General features: G+C 40.8%; 3 protein-coding genes across 5 annotated transcripts in view; 2 read left to right on the top strand and 1 right to left on the bottom strand.

Moving 5' to 3' along the window:
- The window catches only part of LOC105559268 (ribonuclease P protein subunit p40-like), a 5,468-nt gene extending 2,224 nt beyond the window's left edge, over positions 1 to 3,244 (top strand). Inside the window, exons 3-6 of the mRNA XM_012007429.1 lie at positions 1,095 to 1,259; positions 1,397 to 1,522; positions 1,853 to 2,042; positions 2,909 to 3,244. Coding sequence (XP_011862819.1) covers positions 1,095 to 1,259; positions 1,397 to 1,522; positions 1,853 to 2,042; positions 2,909 to 3,233 — 806 coding nt within the window. The 3' untranslated portion in view covers positions 3,234 to 3,244. The remainder of the gene's footprint in view (positions 1 to 1,094; positions 1,260 to 1,396; positions 1,523 to 1,852; positions 2,043 to 2,908) is intronic.
- A 222-nt stretch (positions 3,245 to 3,466) lies between these two features.
- On the bottom strand, positions 3,467 to 9,155 carry LOC105559269 (kinesin-associated protein 3). 3 transcript variants are annotated; one of them, XM_012007431.1, is made up of 16 exons: positions 8,935 to 9,155; positions 8,628 to 8,745; positions 8,374 to 8,536; positions 8,094 to 8,300; positions 7,803 to 7,939; positions 7,212 to 7,724; positions 6,964 to 7,132; positions 6,205 to 6,305; positions 5,908 to 6,126; positions 5,674 to 5,839; positions 5,422 to 5,547; positions 5,217 to 5,321; positions 4,999 to 5,084; positions 4,704 to 4,890; positions 4,505 to 4,595; positions 3,467 to 4,404 (listed from the first exon to the last, which is right to left on the bottom strand). In XM_012007431.1, exons 1-16 carry the CDS (start codon positions 8,958 to 8,960, stop codon positions 4,269 to 4,271), a joined length of 2,550 nt encoding a protein of 849 aa, XP_011862821.1. In that variant the 5' UTR covers positions 8,961 to 9,155; the 3' UTR covers positions 3,467 to 4,268. The 3 variants fall into 3 exon arrangements, with proteins under 3 accessions (XP_011862821.1, XP_011862822.1, XP_011862820.1); XM_012007432.1 differs by having other exon boundaries at positions 5,223 to 5,321; positions 8,368 to 8,536; XM_012007430.1 differs by having other exon boundaries at positions 8,368 to 8,536; positions 8,935 to 9,154.
- Positions 9,156 to 9,468: 313 nt separating this feature from the next.
- Positions 9,469 to 19,803, top strand: part of LOC105559303 — a 16,204-nt gene continuing 5,869 nt past the window's right edge. The window contains exons 1-6 of the mRNA XM_012007489.1: positions 9,469 to 9,908; positions 10,175 to 10,243; positions 10,731 to 10,846; positions 13,206 to 13,312; positions 13,731 to 15,372; positions 15,461 to 19,803. Coding sequence (XP_011862879.1) covers positions 13,731 to 15,372; positions 15,461 to 19,803 — 5,985 coding nt within the window. The 5' untranslated portion in view covers positions 9,469 to 9,908; positions 10,175 to 10,243; positions 10,731 to 10,846; positions 13,206 to 13,312. The remainder of the gene's footprint in view (positions 9,909 to 10,174; positions 10,244 to 10,730; positions 10,847 to 13,205; positions 13,313 to 13,730; positions 15,373 to 15,460) is intronic.

Below are 19,803 nucleotides of genomic sequence, written 5' to 3' on the forward strand. Positions count from 1 at the left end.
TTTCGTCTCACTTGCCGCGTGTTATGTATTTCTTCGTTCTGTTATGGTTCTTTTCATTTATTGCTTCATAACGTGTACATACAATCTTATGATTATATGGTTCTTTTCATTTATTGCTTCATAACGTGTACAATCTTATGATTGTATGTACACGTTATGAAGCAATAAATAAAAAGAACCATCTACAAAACGAAGAAATACATAAATACGCGGCAAGTGAGACGAAAGATGACGAACAAAGCCAGTTATCTGTAGTATGTACCAAATGTCGTCGCTCTGATCGATAGAATCATCTCTAATTTTTTGCCGCGTGTTTATGTATTTCTTCGTTCTGTATATGGTTCTTTTCATTTATTTTATTCATTTTATTTGTTTCCCCTTGGGGTTACAAGGCGCACTTAGATGTGTGGCGATCGAAAAACCAACAATACTTATTTGGTTTCGAAACCCGTATCTTCGGATTACCAAGCCAGCGCGCTATCCTCTGCGCCATGATTGCCACACTCACTATACTTTATCTTATTGTAAGATATCGGACGGTAACGCGCCTGCGCGCCGCGGCGCACAGCTGAGCGCGCGGCACGCCACCAGCGCGGCCCGAGCGGCCCCTCTTACATTAGCGGGCGATTCGAGAACGCATGCGCGGCGAAGCGGAGCGAGCGTACGGACTCCACGCGCGCGAAAAGGGACTCGCTCTCCTCCGAGAAGAGATCCCGAGCAGAAGCAACCAGAAGCAAGGAGAATCTCGAGAGTCTTTGTTCGAAAATTAGTCTCGCGCGCGAGTCTTTAGAATCCGTCGTCTGAGTGTCGGTGTTAAGTTGATCTGTAAATTCTTTGTACTGTTTAATTTATTATTGTTTAAATATATACATAGTTTACTAGTGCTACGAATTTAACTAGTTCTCTCAGTTCTGAACCGCCCCACCTGATTTCCTTCCAAGGATCCTTACATTATCTTATTTTATCTTTGTAATGCCCCAGCAAGGCCTAATGCCCAAAAGATGCCTAGTAATGCTGCAAATCCATACACCACAATCCGTACACCGGCGGTCCCCCCCTCGTCTTTCTACTAACATCTGCCTTTCAAATTTCAGGAGAGATCAATCTCATGGCGATAGAGACTAAAATAGACTTGCAGAATTCCATTTGTCTAACTCCGACTGGATGCTTGATACTCTCTTTGCTGGCAGATGATTACAATGCACTTGGTTTAGACGGGACACCCTCTGTCTTCGGCCGCAAACCTCACACACGCTACAGTAAGTTCCCACAACAATGTGATCGGGCAATCGATTACATTCTACGGTTACACGAACTGCGTGTATAAAATTTATAGTCTATTTTAATCTGTCTATTAAATTTAAACGGTTCTTTTTTTTCTAATGTACATCAATAGTAGTGAGGATCGATTTAAAAGACGAAAATTTCATTCCTGGTAAAAAGAAATACGAAAGTGTTCGAACAGCATTGGAAGAACGACTCAAACAGACGTTTGATGTTATAGTATCGTGGGATTCTCCAGGTATACATATTTCTGTCTTCTTTTTTATAATAAACATAATGCAGCATTTATATATAAAGAACAGTCCTCTATTATAAGATAAGTTTCTAATAAGAGATAGCAGGTTTTCAACACCCAAAGTCAATGACAAATCTTTTTCTCGCAACAATTACACAATCTAACAATGAATTTTCCATTAAACAAAGTAATAAATTCATAGAATTAACTGATGATGTCTAATGATTTAACAGAAACCCCGCTACCTCACATTAGGATTCTATCTTATAATAGATAACTTTCCTCTACATACATACATTTCCTTTTTTCACACAATTATTTGGACTATTTCAGGCGTCAGCGTGTGTCCGTCGTCTGTAGCAGCGTGGTTTCACGAGCGCAAGTACGTCGTCCGTGTCTGCTGTCAGAAACTTTTCCATAGGACGAAATATTCGGTAGAGGTTCCTACTTACAAAGACAAAGGCAATGAGTGTGACAAGAACTTCTTCGAATGGCTTGGCGTCTTCAGCATCGAAGGCGATATGTACGTTTGTTCGCGTCTCAAAATAACTTTTACAATTGCGCATCTGACTAATACGCTTGACTTGGGTCTCCTTTAGCAATTGTATCTCACGGGAAAGAGTTTTAATCTTCTGATCCTGCTTCTCCTTCCCCTTGATTATTTTGTTCTGTTCTACGCACTTGCGCGTCAACTCCGCTATCCGTTTCTCAAGTTCTTGCACCTTTTTGCGACGCGTCTCAGCCAATTTGGAGCTGATGTTGTGCGTGTGAACCACTTGTAAATGTTCCTCCTTTTCCGTATGTAGTCGTTTAATCTCTTGTTCCATCTCTACGACATTCCTATTACTTTCCGCAGTTTGTTGCGTGATGCTCTTTAAGAGCTCCGACACGAGGCTCTCTTTCAGCGCCAGTTCCTTGTTAATATTTTGAACCTCGTTATTTCGCTCTGCTTGCCGCAACGTGTGCTCCTCTTCCTTTTTGTCAAAGTAATCCAAACTGTCCTCGACACCGTTCGAGGATGCCTCTGCGCGTACACATTCCTCTACATTCTCCGCCATGTGGGCGTCACAATTTTTCGAGTTGGATATTTCATGATTTATGAGCTGTTCGGACGCTTTCCTCTCGTCATTTTGGATATCCAACATTTTGTCGTACATCGCCTTCAATTTATTACACTGTTCGTCATCGATGTCTGGACAAGTGCTGAAATCTTGTAAAACCTGGCTGAATTCAACTAACAATAACGCCAAGGCGAGTCTGATTTTCTTTCGAGCTTGTTCAGCCATTTCCGCTCGTTCGTGCATAACTACGAACTCTTCTAATGTAAATCTCTTTACAATGATTGTTAAGGCTTAAGGAATATGGCAATGACACTTTCAACATTTTTAGATCTGAAGGAGACGAGGACTATGCAAACACATACCAGTGTTCCTTGCCTTCCGTACATATCGGACAGGTGCAATATTTACAATGGACTGGATTCTTTTCGCGGAAGAAGATACAAGAAGTGTATAATGTGTTAAAAAAATATGTATTATCGCGAAAAAGTTTACTGTGGGTTAGCTTGGACGTACAAGGATTTGCGGACAGTCCTATTAGTTTCGATTTGAAAGAGCACACATTTTACACTGACGGAGACAACAGTTACACTATTGTATTTCGAAATAACGGTGAAGCTGTTGTACGAGGAAACTTAAGTTCTAATAAAAGATAAGATATCATATAGTTATAAGATATAATATAATAATCTAACAATAAGGTGACTAGACAAATTGTTAATAAATACACACGTTACATCGAATTCATCTAATTGTAAGTGTCGTTTTTTTATTAAAGAATTGAGACTTTAACGATCGAGGATCAAAATCGGGCAGAATTTCCGATCGAATAAGGAGTCAGATTGCAAGGAAATTTGTCTTCAGCAAATCAGTATACACTCTTGCAATCTACAAGATTCAATCATAGTTTATTTTATTACGTAGAGGATAATTGATGGCTATAAGTCGTGCATTTTGTGGATATAGTAAAATACCATCTTACATTAATATAAATGTGACAAGTTAATAAGAAAAGGACAAGAGGTGCAATGAAAAATGAAAGGCAACTCAGAATGTAAACAGAATGTTTGATTATATTCTCTAAAACAGGATGTAGAAGTTAAATACACCTATACTTATTGCACAATATACTGTCTGCAATGAATAAGAGTTTTACTCTCTCAGTATATATAATTCTATCCCTACTGTTAGGGACTACATTGTTCTAAATTGTTCGTTATTTTCATACACCATTTGTCTTTCTTATTAACTGATATTAACAATATAAATACCACAAGAGACCTTCGAACTATTATAAATATTAATTTTACATTTAACCACATATACATTACAACACTATTTTGACTGCCTGAAGCCTATCACAAGATAAAAGACATCCAAATGGATTCAATACTATTTGCAACATAAGACAATTATGCGCATCAGTGTAAAGCTGACGCGCTTATAAATAAATTAAATACGTAAAAAGATAATTCATTAAAAAAAAGACACTAAGACTATGAGATCAAAGCAGTCTATATATAATGAAATCTTTAGTTTAAGCAGGCATGTATTTGTAAATAGTAGCAAACGTTTCTTTGTTTTTCTTACATTGAACATATATGTATATGATATCGAGATAGTGTAAAATGTCCTAGGCATCTTTTGAAAAGTTAAGTCACGCATCTATGTCAGAACGTTTGGATTAATCTTCAGATTAATACGTGGGAACTATCCGAATCGCTGAATTTCACTCTGGAATTATAGTAATCCTCTATGCCTGAGGCAACGGACATGCGAGACTTGGAACGCGCCACGAGTTCGCCTATCTCGTCGAGATCCCGATACCTATAATGTAAATTAGTTTCTCGTGTAATCGCAATTCATTTATTCGGGATTAATGTTGCACTATCGCGTCAAATGTATATATGCGTCATTAGATTCGTACCTACTGACAGGTCGACTAGGATTTTCAGATGATTCCGATGAATTTTTCATAGTCGAGAATCCATCGTCCGCGTTAAATGACGCCGCGTTACCTGTGTGAGCATGATAATCTATTATAACTTATAATATATAATATTATTCTTATAATTTATAAGAATGCGACAGATGATTTAGTAAAAAAAAATATATAAATATATTACCAGAGGGGAATAATATAGTGTGTTTTAGTAGGTCACCGCTAATGAATGGAGATAGACTATCATCATCGTCCGGTAACATATGATTGATTGAATCTGTTCCGATAGACTCGACCATTTCCAGCCATTGCTGATTGTGCGATCGGAACTTTTCCACCTTTATGCGGGCCGCCCAATTCTTGTCGCATATCTAGGACAATTTGAACAATTGGCACTTCTCACTCATAACACAAATCATTTAGCATGTTATTTGCAAATTTATGAATACAAACTCGCATTCGTGTACTTAGTTACTTACAGCAATAACATCTAAGCATGTATCACAGACTTTCCTAATTGCAGGATTTTTGTCGTGCATCAGATCGATCAGATACCCGGGGGCTTCTGCAAATAATATCACAATTTTTCACCATTTATTCGTGTAAAAAGTCTAAAGATATTTGCAGAATATATTTGCCGTGTTGTTTTGTGGGTCTTTAATGAATCCAACGACTGAGAAAATTGACTATATATTACCATTACCGGTCTCGCGGATCAAATAATCTCGGGTTGAATCGTGTTTTGCAATTTGATAGAAAACGTAAATAATTTGCAAAACCATTTCGTCATCCTCTTGCTTGGCTGTAATGATATCGCATATTGAAAATAGCGTTTGGCTTCCATTTATGTGAAAATAGACGTGATTCTTTATATACGTTTGCTTTTTAATAAATATACACACCTTTAAGCAGTTCGATAAGAGAGAGAAGTATATCAGCCTTACATAACAAACGAGCACAATCTTCATCGTAAGCTGCAGTGCCCAGAAATATGACGATCTCAAGAACTATGTCATCTTGCGCCTTACCTGCGGATATAGAAGACAAACTAACTAGAGTAAGATATAATATTATCTCAATTCTTCAATTCGATTTTAATTCATTAACGTTAAAGACAAAAAGAGCAATGAGAGATAAAGTGAAAAGGACCACACCTGGGACAAGATTGTTGCGTATCCATGGTATAAGATTGCAGCGTTGAATGATTTGAGAGTAATCCAAGTCAGGCAATTCTAAATTGCCTAACACGCCAATTACTTCCAGTACAAAGTCTTGAGAGTCAGACTGAGTCAAGGCCATAGCAAAGTCGCCGACAAATTCCTAAATATATGGACAAATTACGATTGATATTTATTGTGTTAATCCCAACATTTACCACTTGAACTTACGACGAAGTTTTCTTTCGTCGACTCGTGTTGCGAGATATTTCTAATCATCTTCATCACGAGGGCGTCTTGATTTCTAAATGCGATTTTTATGAGACCTTGCAGACGATTGTTTTCCACCATCAGTTGCGCATTCTTGTTGTTGACGGCTAAATTTATACCGAGCGCCGTTAATTCAGTTCTCACGTGTTCGTCCTCGGAATTTAACATCATGCTTGTTATCTAGATAGAACGTACAAATGTTGGAAGTAAATTTCAAACTTATTAAGTTCCATCGAAGTTTTATCGATTTTTATATACCATAGGAATGCAATCTGTGTTTGTGAACATTGCTTTCACTTTGTCGTCCATGCTGGCATGATAGAGTAGCCCCACAATCGTGCTTTTATTTTTTATGTCAGCTGTGAACATATTAATGACATATTCGAGATACATTAATAGACATCATGTAGAATTTCTCGTTTCACACATTCTCGTATTAAAAAAGAAATTTCATACATTTCTTTATACAGGGTGTCGGATTCGATTTGGACGACTCCAAAGATTACAGTAGATTGGGTCAAACTGAGAAGAAAAGTTATATACCATTTTACAAAATCCGTAATTATTATCGCGTAATTAAGAAAAACGTCTGAGCCAATAAGTGCACGGAGGAGCGGAAGGCCGGACTCGGCAGACATGCAAAATGGTGTATTTGTTGACATCTCTCAAGATCCGATAGCGAGAGGTGGAGTCACGCATCGATCGATGAGAGACGGCGGCGAGCGGGCGAACGGCGCGCAGCGAGCGAACGCGCGACATATGACACCGCGCCGAAAAAGTCTTTCTGGTGGTAGGAGAATAATACACCATTTTGCATGTCTGCCAAGTCCGGCCTTCAGCTCCTCCGTGCACTTATTGGCTCAGACGTTTTTCTTAATTACGCGATAATAATTACGGATTTTGTAAAATGGTATATAACTTTTCTTCTCAGCTTGACCCAATCTACTATAATCTTTGGAGTCGTCCAAATCGAATCCGACACCCTGTATACATAAATTTTTTAAACACAAATCTTACCTTGGCTAAGTAATTTTATCCACTTTGGTAACATACCAACCCTGATCATTCTCGCTCTCAATTTAGTATCGAAAGAGAGATTAAACAACAATTTCAAAGTACTTAGCACAAGATCGGTATTATTGTTTTGTAAAAGCCTCGGTAACTTGTCTATAATATTTTCTTCTACCTGTAAACGTCAGCGTGCGAAAAATTATATTGTTACACAGCGCACACGCTTGTATTTAGATAAAATATTCAATTATTACCATGAGGTCTTTGTTTTCGCGAAAGATGGATAGTTTCTTCAAAAATGTGACAACCAAAATCAACAAATCGGTATTCGTCCGGTCCAACGTTTTAATCAGCATACCGATGACGTTCTTCTTACGCATTTTTCTTTCGACTTCCATAGCATTCTCGGCAATATTTAGGAGTAGATAAAACGCAACTCGGAGCAGTTGCTCCTGTTTCTTCGTCAAACTCTTGAACTTCTTGCGACTCTTCTCAAGTTCCTCCTTCAGCTTCTTAACATCGCTCTCGGATACGGCTACAGATACTTCCGCGGAACGTCTCTTGACCTCGTAATCCAACGGGCCCTCCATATTCCAAATGTCGTCGATGATCCTGATCTTCCTATCACAGTTGTCGTTGCTCCCCGCCGGGAAGAACGTCAGACCGGTCGTGTTCTCAAATTGTTTCCGGCGTTTCTCCATGTCCTCCTTCCACTGGTCGTAGCGACGTAATTCAAAATCGATTATATCCATGCAAAGAGAGCCGATCTGTACACGCAGAAAGAAATACGAGTGTAGTCCCGGAAGTGCGCGATCCATCAAGTCTCATCGGCGCCCGCAACTTACTCTGTATTCGAGCACGATATTGTGAAACTGGCTGTACGTTGAGAAGCAGAAGAAAATGTAAATGATGTTCGTGGACAGTTCTATGCTGCGCCGCCAGTCTTCTCTTAGAACTCGGGCTAGTGCACTCAATAATGATTCTGCAAGAGAACGACAGAGAACAATTTCACTGTAACGTCATAGCCAACGAGGTATTTTCAACAATACAATATTTTCGTCGCCATTATGAAACAAATAAAAATTATCATCCAGAGATGAATCTTTACAGAAGAAGATACGTGACGCAAGTGTTACCATTTTTCGTCAATTCCAAAAGATTATCAGGTATCCTTGCTAATTGTAAAATTAACGACGAGCCCTTAATCTTGCCCGGTATCTCCTCGTACAGCAATTCGATATAACTGTCGACGTTACTAATGACTGCACGTTCAACCTCGCTGTTCTCCGTGATCAACGAATTCGACGACGCTGGTCTCGGAGGCTGAGAATTACTACCGCTACCTATGGAAGTAACAGTTTACATAAACTCCCGTGGATCTGCGAATATAAAGACGCCGCATTACGTTACCTGTACCGGTGTCATTCGTTCGACGGTTTTGCAGATAATAAATCAACTGCTCGACCTCGCGTAGTTTGGACTCGTGTATCAGCGAGCACTTCTCCATCACTTCCTTAGCCAAGAGAGAAACATTCGTGTCTGCGTTTAAGCTCTTCAACCTGATTATCTTCTGGCATTCCTGTGCGCAAGGGAAGACGTTACCATTAGCTTAGGTCGCGCACGGCGCGAGCCAATTATCTCCTCGCCCGAGTGAAATAAGGAGAGCGTACCTTGCGATCGCCAAGCATAGGATCACCCAGTTCCCCCAATATCAACGCCTCGACGTCGTAATTCACCACCAGGGCCTTCTCCGTTGGGTGGACGTCCAACGTCCCGGACCTCACTTTCCTAAAAGCCGACATGTGACAGTTATACATAAATTAATCCCACGGCGTATTTACGATACATTTACGCGAGACTTTGCGCGCGCACTGGACGTTTTAAGAAACGTCGCGGCATATTCTGTACGAAGGGATCCTATTTGGCAGCCGACTGACAGATCGTTTGACAGATGCAGTGGCGACAGCCTCCCCTCACCTCTTCAGAAATTTCGCTTCGTCCATTTTGTTGCTCGCTATTTCGCCGGACTCCTCGCTTGGGATATTCCTCTCCAGTACGCACGCCGTTCGCGCGCGACACGCGGAGACTCTCCCTTTGCCAATATATTTGCAGTCACTCCATCTCCATGGAGAGACGTTAAGAGACCTGTCAGCAACACCCCGTAAGATTTATCGGAGCAGAAGCGCAGACCGCGGCTGCGCGCCGAATGGCGTAAACGTACAACGGCGAAACTGATTCCAGCGCTTTATGCCCATTTTCATTTTTGGAACTATTCCGCTACACGATTTTCAAGTACTGCCGATAAAGTCTCCATCTGGTGCGTGTCCGTGCTACGCCCATTTTTCAAGCGGGTAATATTGGGAGCTTTCCAGCAAGCGACACAAGTCGACACAAATGTCGTTCTCTGTCTTTATTATTCATTGAATGCGAAGAAAGACAGAACGACGTTTGTGTCGACTTGTGTCGCTTGCTGGAAAGCTCCCATTATATCCGCTTGAAAAATGGGCGTAGCACGGACACGCACCAGGTAAAGACTTTATCGACAGTGCCTGAAAATAGGTGTAGCGAAATAGTTCCAAAAATGTAAAATAGGCGTAGGGCGCTGGAATCAGCCCAGCGTAAACTGTATCAAGTAAAAAAGAAAGATCAAGTAAAACGCCGGCGTGGCCCGCTCTCAGGTTTCTCTCTGCATGGTTCATACCGATACCGAAGCGCGTGTGAGACAGTTGCGAAACAGTATTAAGTAAAATGCCGGTGTGACCGCTTTCATGTTTCTCCCTGGCAAAGAATAGTTTCGCCAGGAAGATTCGCTTCCGCCGTTCCTCATTTCGAGGAGAACGGCGACTGCGCGAAGTGCGTACGTCTACGTGACGCTCACGGTCGCGTTGTCGGCGTCGCGAGATCAACGAGCGTGCGAGACATCGGAGGATTCATGAGCTCGTGGCGACGAGGTAAGGCCGGGGTCTCGCAGTCGCGTGGCAAGGGCGAGCGGACGAGTTCGATGCGATCAAAATCCAAGGGGATCGACGCGCCCTAGGCTCGCGGTATCGTCGCGGCTCGTTCTAACCTAACCTAACCTAACTTAGCCTAACCTGGCCTGACCTGCGCGCGAAATTGTACACACAGTAGTCTCGACCTGCCGCCACAACGCACGTTTTGTCGCACGGTGCCGAGCCGGAATTTCGGAGCTCTTATTCGCATACTTGCTGTGTCGTAGACGGAGCGCGCGCGAGAGCCAAGAAAGCGAAGCAGCTGGAACTAACCTGTACCTACGCAGTTAGGACAAGTGAGTGAATTTAACGGTCTTTGTTAGCCTCGCTCTCTATCTCTTTTATCTTTCGCGTTCACGCGTCATGTCCTTGAGAACGGAAAGATTCGGTGGTTTACCAAGGGGATATCTTATGTCAATGTGTTTAAAGCGCGCACGAATAATGCCGTGACTAATCCGGCGGCGTCTCTCGAAGCTTCCATTAGCCGCCGAGTCAATTTCTTCGGTATATCGAGATATTTTTATTTTTTATCGGGTATTTAAAGCGTCGGGCCTGTGTACTTGAATTTTGTTTTTTTTTATGCCTTTCAGTTCCTTTACGGGGTATCTTTGCTCCTCGCACGCTTTTCTCTTGTCTTATTTATTGCTTTTTATTATTTTTCATTAAATTTTATTAACCTGCACTAGAGCTTTCTTTAGGAATAGCCACGTACCTTTGAAAAATCCCCTAACGTCTCTGAACCATTTCTTGTGTCAAGATATTGATTAATTGATGGCGTTTTAGGTTAAGAATCGAAAGTGAATACGTAACAATGGGACTCTCTGACCTTGTTTTCTCGTCGTTCTTTAACGGCTGGTCTACAATACCATAGTGGAGTAAGCTTGGAGTAAGGAACAAGGGTAGGTAGGTTACACGAAGTAATCCTGGCATATAAGAGGAGTAGGAGAAAGAAAATGAATTATTTCCACTTCTCACTCTTACCTTTAGCTCTGACGCTTACTCTCGGCGGAGTAAAGCAACGTAAAGCACGACTAGTGTTACAAATATATTTGGTAATACTGAAAGACAGTCTCTTACTCACCGTTTTTAACGAAATTGTACAAGATCGTGTATGTTTGCCTGTAAAACACGAATCTGAGAGTTAAAGTCGTCACTCGACACTAATGAGAGAGATATTGTTAAAATCTGACAGCTGTGAGGTTAAGATACCTGTCGTACCGATACCAACCGTCGCTATACGGAAGCGGCGCAGAACGTTCTGTAGGCATAAGCGCTGAAGAGTAGGAGTAAAAATAAAATCGATTTAAAATTATATACTTATATGTTAAGCGTGGTCTACAATGGCAGTAGGAGTAGTGGATTAAGGCTGTAAGACGTCGGAGTAAGCTCGTGTTTCCGGTGTAGTAGGCGTAGAGTAAGGCTGTAAGCAAAATGGTTCAATTCCATTTCGTACGACCTACTCCCTTACTCTCAGCCACTGATAATCAGTTCACGAAATAGGTTAAAGTTGAAACCCTGATCTCGTTTGCGCCTGTTCACAGGCCGAACCCACCACCTCCGACCGATAGATCTCTTCGTTTGCATAATACGCCATTGAAGAGTCAAGAGCTGACTCCATAATAATATAAATAACACAAATCCAATTCTTCGCACATCCATATTCACCAACAACGGTAACATTTGTGTAATAACATTGGTTAACACTGATTGGCTCATTATAATCCTTACTCTACGCCATTGTAGACACTCGGGCGTAAAGGGACCTTAATCCTACAGCCTATGTCTAACGCCTACCTCTTTAATCCACTACTCCTACTGCCATTGTAGACCACGCTTTAGAGGGTTGATACTACGGCAATATTATTCCAGAAGCTAGCGAATCAAACACATGTACGTGCTGGTACATCTTCTGATTCTTACTCCCATTCTTACTTCTTACGCCAGACTACTCCACGTGTTAGCGCCGGTCTACAATACGTGGAGTAAGCGTGGAGTAAGGAGTAAGAGAGAGCCCTAACGTCTAGCTTTTGGTGTAAGGCAGCTGAAATACAGGCATAATTTTTAAAATATTTGTAACACTGATTGATGGCATTTTGATTCTCCGAGAGTAAGCCTAAGAGCTGAAGTAAGAGTAAGAAATAAAATGGATTTATTTCCTTACTCCTACTCCTTACTCCAGCTTACTCCATGTATTGTAGACTAGCCTTTAGCGCTGGTCTACAATACGTGGAGTAAGCGTGGAGTAAGGAGAGCCCTAACTTCTAGCATTTGGTGTAAGGAAGCTGAAATACGGGCGTAATTTTTAAAATATTTGTAACACTGATTGATGGCCGAAGAGCTGAAGTAGAAGTAAGAAATAAAGTGGATTTATTTCCTTACTCTTACTCCAGCTTACTCCATGTATTGTAAACCAGCCTTTAAGGCCATTCTATAATTGTGTAAACGTAGTTGTAAGTGTTGTACATCAAAGTAATATACAATAGAGTGAGATACGTCGTAATTGAAGTGACCGATAACGAATCAGAGTACAGTTTAGCGTTTGATGAGAGCAGTATGGACACGTGACAGAATTCTGATTGGTTAGCCATTACGTTCTACATCGTTCTAGTCGTGAAAGATGAAGCTCAGCCATCTTGTACAACAGGCTTTACAATCGGAAATGCTAGTTTAAAACTGTGTTTTACAACACTGTACAACCGCCAACAACCACGTTTACGCAATTCCAGAGTGGCCTTTATAGACCAGCCTTGAGTGAAACCAAGTTTTAAACTTGTAACTTTCAATACGATACAATTTGCTAACGCACTTCGTACCTTACATAGTTACGACGAAAGATTTATCGAAAGGACAGCAAGATAATTTGCTCTTACAAAGGTGCTGATTATTTTCATGCAAATACTTCAATTGCATTGCCAATTTCATATTTCACTTCCTTTAAACATTTTAATGAGTAATTTAATATTGAACTCAGCTTGCTTTAGATCAAAAGCAGAACCATGTATAATATAATATTAGGACCTCGATTATTCAGGTTTCACAGGACCAGCTTCTAGCTGGATAATTGAAATATTTTATTTCTGTACACGCAATTAATGGTTTACATACAGTGAAACTGTTCTTGTATTCTTGCGGAGAAAAGAGTAGCAAAATGTGTAATAATAATATGACAAGTAAATAATTATGTAAACTTGACGAAACCAAAAAGCCGTTAACTTATGCGAATAGACTTAGTTTCGAATGTTATTTTATTTTGTTTAGTTGTACGTATGTACAGTAAGAGGTGGGGAAGCAGCTATCGACATCGGCTGCCTGTTAGTCAGTAATCCATAAAATTATACTGCACGCTCGTGTACGTAAAATTATAGGTAAGTTGCGGTTGACTAATTTTTATCGGGCACAGATAATCCGTCACCTGGTTAATCCGGATATGAATAATTGAGGCTGTAGTGTGTCAAATTGTTTGTCCTAAAAGCAGTTTGTTGCCATACAAACAGTTTGTTGTATACAAAAAAGTTCAAGTAAATGCTATTAGATGAGACTTTATTATTTTTTTTTTGAGAATGCTAAAGTTATTCCATTTAGGTACATAGACAAAGGTCTTCTTTTGCCTTTTTCAAAATGTTTGAAAACGAAAGACACGTTCGGTTAAGAACAAAATTTCATATGTAATAAAAAATTGCCATGTTTAAGAAATCTAGAGAAAACATTTTTACGATTATGAACATTTTATGTGAAAAGTAATGTACATCTTAAAAAGAAACTTACAACCCATATTAATTACAGATGGATATCTTCGACGAGGAACTGTTTGATGCAAGACCGAGTTGCAGTACCTCATCAGCGAACACGAGTTTGAACATAACGGAGCAAACAAATGATTCGCCGAATTCAACGCAAGAGAAAGACAATGCCACGATTAAAGATATTTCGATAAAACTCAGACATTTACCAGATACGAAGGTAAAAGAAATAAAAAAGAATTCGCGTGTACCTAAAAAGCAGAAATACCGATGGAAACACGGACATGCGGATAGAAGGAAAACCTCTCGTTTTGCCCTTTCACCTTCGAGATCTCAGCATGAATTTCAAAAAATGAATCCTGCCACCGAAGTTGTACCGGTATCGTTAGAAAGTGAAGAAGCTGAAGGAATGCATACACACTTGAATAATCCATTTTGTGAAGTAGGAGAATCATACGAAAATAATCAGAAGAGTGAGCAAGGTGCACACGGCGAGACTGAAAGTTGTATTTTATCGTTGTCTCCAACGGAAGAAGAAGAAGACTCGTGTAGTTATATATGCGCACGTACTTTACCATACGATTTTCATCAGAAAAGCGGCAAAACGTCTGATAATGGGACCATAGTAAAGGATACTGTTCCTTCATTTTTGCTACCATCGTGTAGTAAGAACACAGAGCCGAGTTTGCTTGGCAACAAGTCCTGTCTGTCTAACTATTTATCTTCAAATAGCAGCAGAGCGAAGAAAAATCTAATTCGTTCAAGATTGCAATTGATGGTCAAAAAAATAACAGAAAAGCCATTGAATGAATGGAAATATAAAAGAAAATATATTTCGTCTGACAGTGAAACTGAAGAACTACCAAAAGAGCTACCTGTACCGAAAAAGAAACGTCGCAAGACATCCTTGAATGAAAATGATTATGAAGATGGATCTGCGAGTAATGCGAAAACGATTGGGGATAATAATCTGAGTGAATCTCATTTGTCTCTTGAAACGATTGATAAACAGAAAACGAATGTACAGATTAATTTCACGGCGCGGGTTATTTTAACAAGATTGGAAGAAATGGAAGATGAAAATGTTATTAAGTGGCGAGACAATAAAATGAGGCCTTCAGATGTCATTGCATCCGAACCAGCAGCAGTAGAGGAACAACAATTAGACGGACAAGAGCTATCGCAAACTTTGGTAACTACAGAATCACAAGCCGTATCAACTTTGTCACAAGAAGACAGAAATATCTTGAAAACAAAAGATATTTCTAAGGATCTTTCGTTAACCAAACCCAGTAGTTATGTTAAAAGACACTGCACATCGAAGTCAAGGTTGAATATACTGAAAGCGAAATACAAGGTGTTCAGGAAGCTCAGAGTTTTAATGCTAAAACTGGATTCTTTATTATGTTCTTCTAAAGATGGTAGATATTCAGCGACCGAGGTCGAGAATGTAACGAAAAAATATATAACCTTTGTGTCAAATCGTTGTAAATCTCGTGGATTAAAAATGTGTAAACACGTGCGCTTACGAAGAAGCACTACGATGAACGCAAAAATTACCGCTAAAGATCACAGTGCAGATCCTAGCGTGTCTAAAGAGCAAAGCACGAACAAAATATTGAAACCATCATTCACAGAAGAAAGTTCAACAATACCATTATTCACAGAAGAAAGTTCAACAAAAGGTATAGTTTTCTTCTAAATGGTTTTATTTGATTTTATTTTTCATAATTATTATGTTCATAACTTATTAATTTCAATTTTTTGTTGCAGACGCTCCAACCATAGAAAACAATGTTAAGAGTACTCCATTCAAAATCCATTACAAGAACACGAACATCCAGAATCAAGGTAAATCTTCATCGGTAAGAACACCCGGAGAGAAGTTTACTTTGTCACCGCGGAGTATAGAAACATGGCGGAATGCATTTCGCAAACTGATAAATCCACAAAATCCGCAACCACTCTCCAATCCGCGAAATTCTCCTCAAATGTCGGCGAGAGCGAAATGTGAGAGTGTTGTCACTTTGCCTTCCACCTCTATGTCTTCCACAAAACGCAATACGCCGGTTGGATCTCCTAGAAAACCCACTTCGCCGGAGAAACAAACAGAAGCCTCAGCAAATCCGGTACAATTTGAATATACATTCAATCCCGAGTCATCCGTCAGCAGTAAGAATCTTCCAAGTGACGCAAATGTTGAAAAGATTAGCTCTAGAAGTGGCTTTACTCAAGCTAAGGACAGCATTGTTTCTAAAAGCCCTCATAAAAACGTGAAAGAAGCAAACGTTATTACAGCAGACGCTCTCTTGAGTAAGAAAATATCAGAAATGTCAGCGAAATTACGTGAGAAAATGAACAATCTTGAATTATCAACTAGTAATATACCTATAAAGACGAAGATCCTAGAAGTGCGCGGCGTTGAACAGTCACCAAGCAAAGAGGAACAGGCATACAAATGCACCGCGTGCGGCGCGGCATTCAAGGATCAAGAACTGTTGTTGAAACACATGGTTACCAATTCGCATAATACATGTACAGTTGTTGCGAGTCCTACATCTAGGATTGTGTCGAGATCCGTAAAAGCGCGTTTGAAGAAGTCACGCAAGAAAAGTAAAGTTAAATCAACCATGAAGTCAAAGTCCGAGATGAATATGAAATCATTAAATGGAGCGTTGTTAGGCAATACTGTCATGAATAAGTACAACAAACATTTGAAAAACGCAAAACCGTCGACGTCGCAAAAGCAATGTTCTTCTGTTAGCGAGGGGGGCAGCAAAGAAATTCCCATCTTGCCTTTGAAGAAGTCACGCAAGAAAAGTAAAGTTAAATCAACCATGAAGTCAAAGTTCGAGATGAAAATGAAATCGTTAAATAGAGCGAAAATTCTACAATCCAAAAATACTAAAACAAATAAAGTGAGAAACGTGGTTAAGTTAAAACAGGCAACGTGTACAGTTTGTTACCGGGTCTTTGATACTAGTCGACAACTATTTAAGCATATGTTCGAGCATGTAAGCGAAGATATCCGCAGTATGAACACGTCGCTTGAAAATGAGATTGCTTCTAGTCGTCAAGTAGTTATCGAGACTAATGAGCTGGTCTCCAGTGAAAATGTGGTGGGAGCAGCTGCGAAAAAAACTAAAGTAGCCAAAAACTATGTCACTGAGCAAAAGAAGAGACTGTCAGAAAATGTGAACGAAATAAATTCACAGAACCTTGTTACTTCAGAAGTATCGCAGCACGGTGCTACTGAGGAAAGAAACGAAGCTTCGAATTTGTCGGTGGCGGAGTACACTGTAGAACGTGATTCACAAAAACAGTCGACGCCTGTAGCGAGGAACGTCAAGAAGAAGGCGATGCAAAATGCGGAGAAAAGAAGAACGTGCATCACCAAACCGGCTTCGGATCAATCGACGAAGTCCCTCACTATCTGCGAGTGCCACAGGCCCAAGGCAGACGACATATCGGCAAAGAAGATTCAGATCGAGATAGTTTTGCTGTGCACCACTTGTAAAACACTGTTTCGACGCTTGGAATGCTTCGAGACGCACAGCATGCAGGATTCTGCAAAAGGCACGCTCTGTAATAAAAATCGACGGCATAGAAAATCCAAGTTGATGTGTGTCAACTGTCAGCAGGTATTCAACTCTCTCCAGGAGTTGATGTATCACCTAGCGATGCATTCTCGGCAACTTAACTGCATGGGCACGGTGTCTTTTTGCTGCAACGTATGCAAAGTAATCTTCTATTGTTTCGGACACTTGTTCAAGAGCCATTTCCAGAATCACATGAAGAACTCGTTCTTCCTGGCTAGCAGTCTTTCGTTCCCAAGGCCTTCCTACATTGGCATGAAACTTATATCGGTAACAAAGGACGATAATGACAAGGCGGTAGAGGCTTATATGCAGGTAGCCGAACATGTGTGCCAGGATTGTGAAACGCCCTTCGTCTTATCACAGCATCTGCTATTGCACAAGGCGGTCTGTCCAAACGTCACTAACACATCTGCCGATCCTCGTAATAGATTCTCAATATCTTCCGCCAGAACATCAATTCTGCTGATATGCGGATTCTGTAACAAGACATTCTATAGCAGAATGTCTTTTGAGGTGCACTCATTGGAACACACGCAGAAACGGGATATGCATTTACACTATACTTGCGCGTCTGTTACCGCTTTAACAAAAGTATATATTTGCAAAGTGTGCACAACTATGTTGCAGTCTTTGCAAGCCTTCGAGGAGCATTGGCAGACTCATAAAGAGCTGCGAGAGGACTATATATGCTCTCGCTGCCATAATCATTACAACAGTATCGATCTGTTTCAGAAGCATATGATTATACACAAGAATAACAGCGAGATGCAACAAGCGCCGATCACATGCGAGGTAATCTATCGCGATATCAGCAATCTTAGCTCCGAGACGAATCAGCCAAAAGAAGCTACCGTTGACGATTTACCTTGCATGGATTTAAGTTATTTCGCTGAGAAGACTGTAAAGGATAAACCAAGCGAACCACAAGAACCGACTCACTCATCAGAGAGTCAATCCATGCAAGAACCGATGATATTGGTCGCGCCAGAATCGTCAGTATGCTCTAATACAGAATTACAAGCAACCAAGAATGTCTCGCTGGTTCCGGTGCAAGTTCCCTCGCCCAATGTTGCAGTTGTGCTGTTAAATCGAAACAGCAATGAAAACTTAAGGAATCTTGATGATGATTCGGGTGAGGAAGAGGAACTAACAATAGTGTTGTCGGAAAGTGAAGAGAGTTCGGTTTCCAAAGAGATTAGGAGAAATGCTGACAGTACGCCTTCCGCGAAGCATCAGAATGCGCAAGAAAACACGAAATCAACGATATCTAATTCGGCTGTTACTGGTGAGCAAATGCAATGTTCTAATGACACGGCTCAAGCCACTACATCCGCGAAAATCTCGAATGGCATGAATACAAGTACGAATTCAAATGCTGAAATTAGCATGATAACTCCGAGAGAGTCTGTGAATACGCAGCTGAACACAAATGCGAGTAATTTGAAGGATAAACAGGTATCTGTCCGCGGCACAAGTGTCAACTCAACGGAGACGCGAACCGATCACGCAAACAAGACTGTCAAGAGTAATGTTGATGATTCGGCGTTGTCAAACGCGAATTCGAGAAAACAGATCACGGAATCGTTACCGAAGGACGCCATGAGCTCCGTGCCTAAGTCCTTCTTGCGTGTGAAGAACTTAGCGGAACTCATAGGCAATCCAATGGAGAAATACTTATGTAGTACGTGCGGTTTGTTGTTCGACTCCCAGCAGATAAGGGAACATAGTAATCAGTGTTCCATGTCGGTACAAAATACTCGTCAGGGCAAAGATAATCAAACATCTTTAGCTGATAAGATCTGGCCGGCGAAACCGACGTTCGATCCCTTTGCACTCTTGCCTACATCAACCCATTGTTCCCTTCCTTCTGTAACGTCGATCAGTACCGTGACTATACCTCTCAACACACGTCCGAAGGATTTTCCCCAAGTGGTTGATACCGCCATTTTAAGTCACAACTCTCGAAAATTTCAAGTAGCTGGTGTGAAGCCACTTATAAAAAAGTCTGTAACGAGTGCAAACGTATTAAAACCGAATAAGACGCGACCTAGTGAAGTGACGCGTCCATCATTGAACAATATCAATGCTACAGCGCAGCATGACCCACAAAAGACAGGCTATCACCGAAACTTACCTCCTCATGTCAGCCAATCATCAAAGAAATTAGTTCAACCTACCAAACAGCAACAGAGTCCTGGTACCGCAGCTGTTAGGCCATTCTTACAAATTGCTTATCAAAATCCCAAGCCGCCGCCGCCGTCATATTCACAACATCAACTGCAACAACAACAGTTGCAGCACTTGCAACAACTACCACAAATGCAACAACAGCCACCACAAGTGCAACAACAGCCACCACAAGTGCAGCAACAGCCGCAGCAAATGCAACTACAGTTACAAATATTACAACGTGAAGAACCGTTGCAGCAACAGCAGGGACAGGGACTGCGACAGCAGCAGCAAGAATTGCAACAGCAGCAGCAGATGTTGCAACAGCAACAGCAGCAGCAGCAGCAG

This window comes from Vollenhovia emeryi, unplaced genomic scaffold (genome assembly GCF_000949405.1).
Source record: "Vollenhovia emeryi isolate VEMERY1.0 unplaced genomic scaffold, V.emery_V1.0 DF939282.1, whole genome shotgun sequence".
NCBI classification, from domain to species: Eukaryota; Metazoa; Arthropoda; class Insecta; order Hymenoptera; family Formicidae; genus Vollenhovia; species Vollenhovia emeryi.